The sequence below is a fragment of the Sciurus carolinensis genome, chromosome 11, assembly GCF_902686445.1.
Source record: "Sciurus carolinensis chromosome 11, mSciCar1.2, whole genome shotgun sequence".
NCBI classification, from domain to species: domain Eukaryota; kingdom Metazoa; phylum Chordata; class Mammalia; order Rodentia; family Sciuridae; genus Sciurus; species Sciurus carolinensis.
The window spans coordinates 61,079,454-61,092,497 of NC_062223.1; the positions used below are offsets into that span (position 1 = coordinate 61,079,454).

General features: G+C 37.2%; 1 protein-coding gene across 20 annotated transcripts in view; it reads left to right on the top strand.

The window, feature by feature from the left end:
- Sox6 (SRY-box transcription factor 6) overlaps positions 1–13,044 on the top strand; it is a 556,749-nt gene that overhangs the window by 501,423 nt on the left and 42,282 nt on the right. For all 20 annotated transcript variants that reach the window (XM_047516550.1, XM_047516548.1, XM_047516547.1 and 17 more), the window contains one exon: positions 10,213–10,321. In XM_047516550.1, the coding sequence (XP_047372506.1) occupies positions 10,213–10,321 (109 nt within the window). The remainder of the gene's footprint in view (positions 1–10,212; positions 10,322–13,044) is intronic.

A 13,044-nucleotide genomic window follows, 5' to 3' on the forward strand; every position in this document is an offset into this window, starting at 1 on the left:
ACAAATCTGCATCATGCCTCTCTATACACGAATAAAAAGTTGAAACCACATATAAGTGGGAATTGGGCTGCCACACAACTGGATTTGCTTAAATCTGAATGCTTTATAACTCTACTTGGGAGTTGCAAACTTATAAATAACCTTGCAATTGGTTAAAACCATATTAAAACCATATGAATGAGACAGAAAGCATTTGGTTAAAGGGGTTCAGTAAGCACTATAATCCTGATGAAACTAATTTAATTCAGTGGCTCCCAAGGCTAAAAGGTTCTCATATCTTCAGAGTTAATGCTACTGTATCATTTATCATCTGATGGCCAATGACAAGAGTCTAAGTGTGTGTTACAGGAGATGTTCAGGATTCTGTCGTTGCCAGGGTTGTGGAGACAGAAGTTGCTTAGTTTGGTGTACTCTTCAAATCCTGAGGGAAGCTTGTCATACATCATTTGAGAATGTTTTTGAAAGCTCCATAAAACATATCCACAAGAAGCTCTGCAGACATTTGTTCATTTCAGTAGGCCTATGCTGCATGCTTCTCCACTTGCCAGGCACAATGCTAACTGGGATTAGGGAGGGTCATAAGACACTTTCCCTCCCCCAAGGAGCTTAACGTTCAGTGGCATGTATCAGTATACTGAGAGGAGATCTGAGAAGCTTATGCCGGTCTTTATTTACTCTGTTTCATGCTCAAGTATGAGTCTTCTGGTTTTTGAAAACATTTGCCAAGCCCTTATGAACCTGCCTTCCTTCTAAGCAGGAACTTTCTCTTTTGAAGAATCACAGGTAGGAAGGTAGATACATACATACATACAAACATAAATACACACATAGAACTTTGAACAGATAGAACCACTACTAGATCTTGGTGGCAAAAGTTTCCAGAAAATCTACTAGGTTGTCGTCTCCAAAATGTGCTGCTTCATCATCTGATAATTTTTGGCCAGCAACAAGAATCTTTTGTGACACAAAAGGCAGAAGCTGCCATTTTACTAGTTTGCTGGGGCTGTCATAACAAAATACCCAAAACTGGGTAACTTAAAGAACAGATATTAATTTTCTTCCATTTCTGCAAGTTGGAAGTCCAGAATCAAGGTGTCAGTAGGTTTGGTTTCTCATTCTTTGGCTTATATATGGACAGCTATTTTCTATGTCCTTGCATGGTCTTTTCTCTGTGTGTACACATCCCTTGGGTCTCTTTCGTGTTTGAATTTCCTCCTTTTGTAAAGATATGGGTCAGACTGGATTAGTGCCCACCCTAACAGCCTCATTGTAATTTGATCACCTCTTTAAAGGCCCTATCTCCAAATATAGTCATATTCTGAGGTTCTAGAAGTTAGGTCTTCTTCTTAAGAATTTTGGAAGGATACAATTCAGCTCATAACAGCTATCTTTGGTATCTTTGTGTATTCTCAAACTCTTGTGATCCCTGCTCCTGTTTGACTAAGTGCTTTATTTCTTGGTTGTGTTTCCCTAAGAAAATGCTTATTTCTTATTTCTCAAGAGGAATTAAACTACAATTAATATTATTTTATTTAATAGTTTATTCTGTTGTCCTTTCATAAGAGATTGGCATTTTAATTTAAAAATTGCTAATGGTAGATTGCTAAGCAGTACAAGAGATGTTTAAGGGAAATATTTGGGGAGTACAGTTGAAATTCTAGGGAAAAAGTCTTAGGGAAAGACAGAGCCCTTACATATGATAAGTTGCATATAACAATAATAAGGCAGATTTCCTGTATCTCAGCACTACACCAACCCTGACCAGGAGATCATTCTATTGTTTCATTTACTTGCACACCTTCTTTATGTTTATCTATCTTTTAATCATATCTTACTGCTTTTTATAAAGATCTGAAAATTAATTTCATTGTATCTAAAAGTAAAATGAAAAGAGGGGAAATAATTTTACCAGGATTTAGCTTCTAGACTGCCTAGAATCTACCTCAAGAGAGGCACTTATAATGTAAAGATAATACATTGCCCTTTCAAAGCAAGTTGAGGAGCCATATAAACAGAAATATAAACAAATAATTATAATATACTTTTAAATAAATGTACTATGATGCTGGGACAAAAGTGGGAGTGAGAGGTTCCACCTGGGACTGGTGAAAGGAAGTCAACAAAGGATTTTGTGAGAAAAAAAATGCTTTAATCAGGCTTAGATAGTCCTAGTCATGATGATCAGAAAGGACAGAGCATTCTAGGAGAAAAGAATAGTAAATGGAAATACACAGAGCTATGGAATATCACATCCAGGAAACTTCAAGAAGTTCAATATTATTGAAATAGAGAATATAAACTGGAACAAATAAAACATGAAATTGGTAAGAGAAGCAGGAACCAGATCATAAAAGGTCATACAAGCTATCCAGAGAAGCTTGCTTCTTACCGTGCAGTGGGTAGGGAACCTTTGAGGACTGAAGAGTAGACAATAACAAGATCCAGCTACTGCATGGTTACTAGGTTGAGATCTGAATTTATTTGTGAGATCCTTTCCAGCCTAGACAAAAAGGAATGCATCTTTGATTACATAGTTCCATTTTGACAGGAGAATGGATATTGACCTTTGGATCAGGACACTATCTTCATTAGCATTTAGCTTTGAAACAGTAACTACTAAATAGTATCTTTAGCAGAAGTGGATATTTTAGGAATTGCTTTATTTTTTGCAAAGCACTCACACATGCAATCTTTCATTTAATCATTAACAAACCTGCAGCATGTGCATTTTCTATCCCATTTTACAAATGAGGGAATGGGCTCAGAGAGATCACATGGTAATTAAGTTGTAGAATTATGACACTCAATTCACCTCAGCACAAATACCTACCCAAATTTTGTTGAAATGACTTAAATACAAAAGTAGAACCTTTTTTTTAAAGCCTCACCTTTTTTCCTTATAAAATTAATAGTAATAGTAGTATTTTTCTTGAAGCATTGGTATAAGGTAAAAGTACTCATCGGAAAGATCTTTGTACCAGCAGCTGATCTGTAATTGGCACTCTAGCCAACAGCTAGTCCAATAGATGCATTTGTGCTATGTGGACAAACATAGTTGGAAAATTTAGCCCTTAACTACACTGTGAGTCCTAGCACAATTTTGGTGTTAAGGATGTATTAAGAGCTAGACAAATTAATAGTTTGGGCTGACAAAATGTTATTTAACAAAGAGATTCAATAATGAACTTCATTTCTCCCAGCCAGAGTCTTTATTATCATTATTACTGACTCTGAAACCATCAAAATGTCACTATGAAAGTAAATTCCAGTACCACTAAAATACCTTCCTCCAAAAGGAATCACCTTTTAAAAAGCATATGTGGTTACTCACCTACTTTGTAGGTTTTCAAAGCCTGTAGTTTTTGATCCTTCATTAAATTATTAAATGTAAAATAAAGAATATAAAATAAAGGATGCTAAAGTGAGTTTTTTAAAGCAATAAAAAGGGAACCACACATGTAGTTAAGTAACATCTCATGAGAATCACGTCATGGCAAAATATGTCCAGAGCAAGGAATTAGAGCATGTCATTTAGAGTAAAAGAGTATTGCTCAAATCACATGTGTCATTGTCTTGCTTTCGAGACAACACAAACAAAATAAAACAAAACTTTTTATTTGGAAATGCGTCCTGTTTTATAAACCATGCCTTTATGGTAGGTGATGTCTTTTTAAATAGTGTTTCTCAAAGACTTAAGCAAAGATGCAAGTATTTACTTGCAGAAATTCTAAGTTAGATTCATATTAAATTATATAATCAAATGCATTTTTCTATTGCAGTCTTTTAAAATTGCTTATTTCTCTCTCCTATGAAATATTTAAGGTGTTTTTCTGGATTTTCTTTTTCTGATTATTATTGCTTAGAGATATCACCAATACAGTGTGGAGTGTTGAGTCTAAACATGTCTTTTACAAGTGTTAAAATTACAGAATTAGTAGTTCTTGATCCTTTTGGGCATTCTCCTATACAGGGTATTTTTGATTTATGTAGGTAAATAAATTATGTGGCCTTATATAAACTTGCAAATATTTATTGGCACTAATGCTAAACACTGTGCATGATATATAAAAAAGGTCTGAGATATAGTTGCTGGCTTGTAAATCTTTTGATGTTGCTGGGGCAGACTTGGCAAGGTACATGAGCCAAACTCTAATTTGTTAACATGGTACTATATAACTAGGGGTGTTATGTTTTAGGTGTGGTGTCCCCCTAAAACTCACATGTGAGCAAATGCAAGATTTGGAGGAGAAACGATTGGGTTATAGCCTTAACCCATTCAGTGAATTAATCTCTGATGGAATTAACTGAGTGGTAACTGGAGGTAGGTGGAGTGTATGGAGGAAGTGGTTCATTGGGGGTGTGCCTAGGGGGTATATATTTTATATTTGGAGAGTGGAGTCTGTCTCTCTCTCTCTCTCTCTGTGTGCTTCCTGATTACCATGTGAGTTGCTTCCCTCCACCACACTTTTATTCCATGTTGTTCTGCCTCACCTCAATCCCTAAAAAATGGAGCCAGCCTTCTAAGAACTAAGATCTCTGAAACTGTGAGCCCTCTAATAAATTTTTTCACCTCTACAATTGTTCTGCTTGAATCTTTTAGTCACAGTGAAGACTAAGAATTTTGACATATCAAAAATTAGGTAGTTTAGAGAGGTTACAGAGTTCATGGAAAACAGGCTTTTCAATATGAATAGGACTTGGCAAGTAGAAAGAAGGAAACATGCAAGCATCCATGAAGAAGGCATGATCATGGTATTATTATTGGAAGGCAGGTCACTGTCCCCCTGGAGTAGAAGATGTATGGTGGGAGAATGTAGAATGTATGGGGAGCAGTAAATGAAATGCCTTGAAAGTTGTTGGGGGTGGTGGCTGAAATGCAATAGCAAATAAGAAGCCCTGGAAAGTTTTGAATTAGAGACATGAAGTAGAACATGTGAGGAAGGAGTGTGAGGAGATGGACTGGGGAGGACAGTGCAAGCAGTGAGGTTAGGTACCGGGACTGGAAGACACGTGCTCAGGTAGTTAGAGATGGTAGAAAGACATCAAGGGGAGAGACCACAGCAGGATCTCTAAGAAGGAAAATCAGCAACCCTGGATGATTGACTAGACAGAGAAGGGGAAGGAAAGTTGTGAGGCAAGTACTGATGTCCCGTTTGCATTGATGTAAACACAGGACAGGAAGGAAGCTGGGTATGGGAAAGCTGCTTTGCAGGGAAGTCTTTTAATTTAGGAAAGCATTTTCTTGGGTTAGAGATTCACTGAAATAAGTGGAAATCACATGTCCAGAAAGATTGAAGTTTGGAGCTGGTATGAAAATAACAAGAATTCATTCAGAAAGCACTCAGTAACTTAGACATAACTGAAACTTTGGGGATAGATAATATCTCAAAGTATTGTGGTGGCCTTAGAGAATTTCTATTCATGATGTACATATTTGTTGTTTTTTAGAAAATTCTGCTTCAGGAGTACACAAAGAACGTGATGGGGCTTCAGTATTAACCTTTCCTGCAAAATTCCTTATTACAAATTTGAAAGAGTTGGAAAAGTCTTTAATATTAAATGCATATTTGGGTATGAAACAACAAAATTCTTGTTTACTTAAAAAGAATCGTACCAGATTCCAATGTAGAAGATAGGTGCTACTAAATCCACAATTATATGAGCATAGAATTTTCTATTTACTGTCTTCTATCTACATAAATAGAATATCTGGCAATTAGTTAATAACACACATTTAAGTTTATTTAAGAGAGGCAGTGTAGAGAGCATCCTAATTATAATGTATTTTACATATGAAATAACACAGGATGATTATTTTTTACCCATTTTTAACAGCAATAGAGGAAATGGCCCCCTAATCGTTTGTTGTGTGGCTACTATAAATGACCCCATATTCAGACATTCTTCAGAAATAAGCTTTTGAATAAAGGTTGGTACAGTGCTTCTCATTTGGGCCATTGGCATAAAATATATCGCATCATTGTCTAGACATGTCTACTTAAATGAAATATATTTGTTTGCAAAGCAACAAACAAAAAGCTTCTCTCAGCATGTGCCATTTTCCCCCTTCAGACTGTAGAAAAGGGGACCCTGTTTACAGAATTTGAGACTGGTGTAGTCTGGTCAGTCTTGGTAATCCAGAGGGAAGGTGCCCGGCACATCATTATATTCCGTGTATTGTTTTTTAGGAGATGCCTGTGATCAGTCATCTTGCATATGGTTTGAAAAAGGCTTGTCTCGCTGGCAAGCAAACTGTTATTTAAGTACACAATCCACTCTACTACTGAAACAGTTTTGCCAAACTTATCCAAGTATTCTCACATGCTTAAAGATGGTATAAATATCATTTATTGCTAGCAGTTTTCTTCAGACTATATGGAATGTCTTCCTGCTGCCTGATCTAAGTGTCCCAGTTTACATTATGGCCTTTACTGCCTCTGTTTGATGGAGTGATCAGTAAAAATTTAATGACACTATAAAATAATAAAAATGTCATTAATTTACCACGGATCTTGGATGCAGTGGTTGTAAAGTTACATTAATAAACAGAATATTTTTTACAACAAAAAGCATTGTTACGTGGGAACGTATAAATAACACACATAAATTTAAGAGCAATTTTACTGTTAGCACACACATTATTATGGAATAGCCAATAAGTGTATAAAACATAGTATATAAAATTTTATTAAAATATACTGTGCACATCAAAAATTCAGCTTTTATCTAAGTGCAAAGAAAAGCCATTATTGTGTGCTTACTGTTTCATTGCTGTTCTTTCCCCAGATCACAATTTTACATTTGTTGCCAGTAAGAGGAAGTAGGTTTTTTCCTAGATGAAAACAAACCTCTGGTCCTTTATTTACCCCAAATCCATTCTCTCTCTCCACTGATGCAAAAATATAATTGATCAATCTTGCCATGGTAGGGAGGGAAAAGTTGCTAATTTAATGCAAAGTTAAAAATAATGCCTAAGGAGTTGAATGGTTTGTTCAGTGACTCTGGAAATAAGGGATAATAATGCAGCAGTCTATCTGTCATCAGTGAAGCTGCCCTGTCATTGACTCTGATAATATGTGAAGATGATGGATGCTACCATCTTGTGGCTTGTAACATTTAACATTCATCAGCTCTCACTAAAGGGGGCTTTATCATTTAAATATCTTTATTTAATATGCAACGTCTACCTCATACATCATAATTTCAAAGCACTTAGAGAGCCAACAGTCCAACAACACGGCAGAGCTGACTTTAATTTTTTTCAATAACTTTTATGTTGACTGCATGTTTGTGACTGACAATGCATAAGTAAGTGTCTTATCACATTGCTGCATGTAAAATGTGCATTTCACTGTCAATATGAAGATTGGGAATTTTCTGGGGGTGGGGGGTGTGATTATATTAGCATTGAGGTATTTTTCTTAAGTCTCCAAAATACCTTTCTCTGGAGCTATGTACATTGTGAGGATTGGTTCAAGTGTGTGGTAGAAATTTGGACTTAAGAACTTGCCACCCACTGTCTATATTTGTTCCATGTAGGGGCATACCCATTGGCATGTGATAGTCAGAAGTTTAAACTTCTTGGAACTAAAGTATCTCTCTGTTCATGTCCACATCCTGTATTTACTAGGCTCGTGTTCAACCTCATTGGTAAAATTTTTGCTTAGTTCAGCTGCCCAGACCTAACTTGTAGACATCAGGCCCTCTTATCTTACAGTTATGTGGCTGGCAAATAAATATTCTGAGCTATTCTTTGAAGAAAAGAAGGAAATCTACTGGGAGACAAGGTGGAAATTTATATGAAAGGGCATGGCTTTGCCGAGTCCTCCTTTAATCTCAAACACAGTGCTTAATACTATCAAATTTAAAAATGCAACCTGCTACCCCAAACAGTTTTTATCATTGATTTATTTTCTGCCTATTTAACAAGTTTTTCATGGAATATTCTTCCTTGTCTTCTACTCTGTCAAAATATTGATATTTTATAGGGAAAGTATCTTTGCAAAAGAATTTTTTTCAATGAAGTCAGAAAAATGTATGACTTCAAAGACACTGTGAATGTGTTGTTGAATGTTCTGAATGTTTTTTGTTATGATTAAAAACAAGCTGATACTACTGAATTGTGAGTGCACTTCATTTTTATAAAAGAAAAGATATTATCATCATGTAAGCTTTGTTGTCTTAGGATTTTACAAACCATGGCATGTAATTTTCCCTCTTCTCCTTCCTTGTCAAAATATTGATATTCTTTCAGGAACTTTATTTTTTTTTCACTGAGAATATTTTCTGGTAAAATCAAAGAGAATGAATGACTAGAAAGATACTTGAAATATGCATATTGATAGGTAGCACGGTCTGTTGATTTTCAGAGAAAGTTGTTTTTTCCCCCCATAAAAATACAGTTAAAGGTTGTTCTTCCAAGAAGATTGCAGGTGTCACATCAAAACTCTTTTTGCATTTAACGTAGGGAAAGCATTCACATGCAAATATTTGAAATGTGAAACAATGTGAGAAAACAAAGGTTGAATATTTTGCTTTCCCTGGTACTACTCATCTTCACTTTAATTCTTTTTCCTTACATCATGACAAGTAAAAGTGCTACTCAAAAATAGGAATTGGCTGATTAAAAGCAGCTGTCCTTCCCCTGACAATGTGTGAAACTCCCACATGGCTTGTGGTTGCTTTTTGTTGTGTCCTGCATCTGGGTTAATTTGTTCTTGGGCAACAGTGTTTTCACACAAGAAGATATTAGGGAACTGTACTTGATTTGGTTTTTATTTTCATTCTGTCTTTTAAAAAAGTGTCATATTTTCAGAGGTTTCCCCATATATTGCTATTACAACAAGTTACCATTACCCAGTTCAAGAAATTCATGGTTATAATTTTTGTTGCAGATCTTTCATGGAAATGGTGCTAGATTAAGGCAAGGTTTATGCTGTGTTTTCCTCCAACATGGATTTCAACAAATTCCATGATGAAGGGGAACTGGAAGACTTCCTGCACAATTTGACTGATGGGAATTAATTATAGAAATATAATGATATTCAAAAATAATCATATTAGAAAGCACAAATGTAGTGAGACTGTACAAATGAGGCACAGCCTCTATCAAGTAATTGTATGTTTGCTCTTTAAGAATATTTCCAAGTTTCTAAACATCTTAGAGAAGAGAACACTCAGAGTGTTTCCATCTAATGCCGAACATGCTCAGTACAGAACTAGGTCATTGAACAATAGACTGAACAGCAATCAGCACTCTACTGCTGCATAATGCATTAAGTATAACATGCAGAAACCATTCCCGGAGCTGGAAGCTGCTATTTCATGTCTGTAAATTCAAGCTGACATGACATTTAATATTGTTTCATAGTAATGAACAACAAGGTTTCATTCATTCATAAGCATAACACAAAGCCAAGTTTGAGTCTGGAGAGTAGCAAGGAGGCGAGAGGGGGGAACACGTGCTGGGTTTCTGCAGACAAGAACACCATATTAATGATGGTCAATGAGCCCTTTGCTACTGATCCAGAGAGCTGCAGAGCTCTGTTCGCTGTGATGCTTCGACAGACTCCTGCTCCTAGAAAACTGGTGAATGTGCAAAGCCCCTCTGGGTCTCCTTCCTAAAGGGGCAGGGTATTTAACTTACCTGGCTTCCTGATTGACTAGGTGTGATATCTTCTCAGTTCCCAGAAAGTCACAGGTGAAACTCAGGCAAAACAGTAGTCTCAATGCCATCATTTAGTCTACCTGCTTTGAGAGATTGGTTTTTGAAATCCTGGTGCATAAAATTCTAATTTGTATTTCCCCAGGAACACCAATGCAAAGTATGATCTGTAAATGGGAGAATTCCTCTCCCATTAAATGTAGAAATGTGTTTTAATAGGAACTGCTCTGTCAAGCTTTTGAACATTTGTCTTAATTCTATTGCATTCCTTTCAGATTACTGAAACAAATCCAATACAGAGGAGATGTGCAGAGACGCTCTGGCAGGTTCCCCATTTCAAGTTTCCTTTCCTCACAGGTATTATGCTTTAGATGCTGTCCCTGCTCTCAGTGCCATACCAGGCTCCACCAGAATCTTCCTGAAAGATTTTTCAGAACTCAAGTGGATCAGAATTGATGCTTGCAAATCCAAGTTCTACCTATTAAGCAAGATAGAAAAAGTGGCTGCTTTGGAAGCTGGAATAAGCCTCTGATTATTCTTTCCTCTAGGAAAGAACACGCTTTGAGAATTTGGGGCCCCAGTTAACAGGAAAATCAAATGAAGATGGAAAACTGGGCCCAGGTGTCATCGACCTTACTCGGCCAGAAGATGCGGAGGGTGAGTGGCTTTTCTGTAGCTCTTTTCTGCTGCTCTATGTGTTTCTAAAGGTGTTTGAGTTGGATGTAGGATCTTTATGGCCTTTCTTGGGAGTCACCAGCTAGAGTTCTGGCAAAGAAAAGAAATGTTGTTCTTCAGTACACATACAAAGTTGAGGACTTTGAGAAGCTGCTAGATCCCATATTACTGAACATATAGCAATCAAAGTACTTTAAGGTGTCATTTTACTGTTTTAAAACAAAAGAACCCTCTACATTCTAATGAACAATAGCCTTCTGTGCTGCATCCACCTCACCGCATTCTTGTTAAGGGGGGGAAAAAGAAGAAAAGGAAGAAACAAGAGAGGAGTTGTAGTTCTCTTTTTTAATTCCAAATCAAGTGACTCCTAGTACAGTCAAGTATAGGGGATTAAGTGATGGTTTGTGGCAAATTTGGCATAAACTTTCCTGTTGTTTAGGAAAGACCTATTCTGTGTGTTGGCACTAACCATCACTGAAGTCTGCTGAAAGTCTGGTGGAAGGAGCCACCTTCCTCTCAGAGTGTTTACTTATGGCACCATTGATGCCTGTCCGCCTCTCTTCCTTTTTTGTTTGTTTGTCTTAAATGCACAAGCAGCACATCAGCAGAAATTGCTCCCCAGAGGCTGGGTACAATTTATAGGTTAGGTCAGCACTTCGGTAGTAATGTTGCCTGGTTATTTACTGTGTCATCACAGAGTTGGGACTGGTTTTCCCGTTAGCTGTTTCTTTGGCAGAATCTGTCCCACCAGTCAGGGAAGATTAATTTGTTCTCTTCAGAGTAACGCGATACTTCACCCATCTTGGTCCCTGCTAAAATCCTTTTTTAGCTTGAGGGGAAGAATCTTACCAATATCCCTTTTACTGGCAGGATTTCTTCCAGGACCCTAATCCCTTGAAAATACATGAAGACATTTCACAGCAGCATCTGAACTGGGACTTCCCAGGCAGTTTAGAATCCCTGGCATATGCACTAAGGGACATTAGGAAGCACTTCAGAGAGTTTCCAGAAAGCAGTTATTTAATATCAGCAGAAGAGGCTAATGTTTGATGATAGTCCTGAGGGCAAGGTGTTAAAATAAATTCTGATTGGGGTGTATGAGGTTGGAGGGAGGGGTTGAAGAGGAAAAAGAAAGGAAAAGGAAGGAAGGGAGAGGAAGAGAAAGAGGAAGATGAGTAGGAATTGGGGATAAAGGATTTAAAACTCGAGTTAGACTTGCTGTCCTCCTTGAAGAATGTTTCAAGAGCACATTGACGTTTTCACAGGCCCTCAGAAGGGCAGGTATTCCACTGGTGAGGGTTGAGGTTCCCCTGTATGGGGAGCCATGGAGTCCAGATGATGGAACTTGCATAGTTAACCATCTGACTACTGCACAGATGTGGTAGCTGGCCTGAAAGTCTTCAAAGAAGTGTTTCAGGTCTGTCTCATTTGAACCTTGTTGGAAGATCATACTGTGGAGCACTTAAATCTTTGATTATATATATGAAATAAATATTTTCATCACCTTCCAGTATTTATTCTGCTCACTGGGCTATAGACTAGGAGTTATAGAACTCCACCACCTTACCCCTTGCTCTAACAGACTTAATCTGTCATTCCCCCTTTTCAATTGGTTTCTTAATTAACTGTATACTGGCTAAAAATATAGTCAGTTGCCTTTCTGAAATGTTGATAATCAAGTTGATAGTTTGTGTATCATTATTAATAATCATGAAGTTATTAAGGGGAAAAATTTAAAACTGAACTGTAGAGAAACACATTATAAGGGGAAAAATTTAAAACTGAACTGTAGAGAAACATATTTTATAAAAATATCTTTGGAAATTCCATTCAACACCCAGACTGTCTAGATTCAAACTGAATTTTCTAATTACTTTTTTAAAGCAAACATTTTTCAAGCACTTACATGCCAGAGAATATGTTTTTAATACACATTTTCTTATTTAATTTTTGTACACTCCATAAAGAAGGCATTATTATCTTTTTTCCATTTTAAAGATGAGAAAATTGAGACTGAGAGTAATTAAGTAACGTGGTAGGGTCACATAGCTAGTAAGAGTAGAACTGAGATTTGATGCCAGGCTCAAATTTCAACCTGCCTCACTGCACCCCTGTATGTGTACCATGTGTACTGATAAATATGCAGTGCTTCGTTTTTCTGAACAAACTCCTTGTGACCTTCCTCAGTATGTCCCATTTCCTCTCCCTAAATATAGCAGGTCATGCTGTATGGCAGCTCTCATGTTACTCCGTCACACACAGCAGCAAGGCCTGCTGAGTGTAACAGTAGAAGGGCTGTAGTGGCCCAGGAGCTTAAGGAGCGTGTGAAAACCTCCCTTCAGAAGCTTGCCCAGAGTTGCCATTGAGACCTCATGTGCTTTTGGGGGACTGTGAGTTCATGAATGGAGTCAAGTTACCTGTTCTAATACGGACAGAAGTGCAGTGCCTTTGTGAGGACTGCTGGGAGGGGGAGCAGCCTTCTGCTGACTTCAGCCTATTTCCTGGCATCTGTTCAAGTGTGAGCTGTTTTCAAAGCCTGCTGGAGTTGCAGTTCTTACTAAAGTCAGAGTAGATAACAGGTACACATAATGCTTTCTCTACTTTGTTCCTTCCTTTTCCCGTTAGTCGGAAGATTTAAAAGGAACTGAAGAATCAGAATAAGGAAAAAAATGTTTTGCTCCTTCACAAGTCTGTGGTCCAGCAAT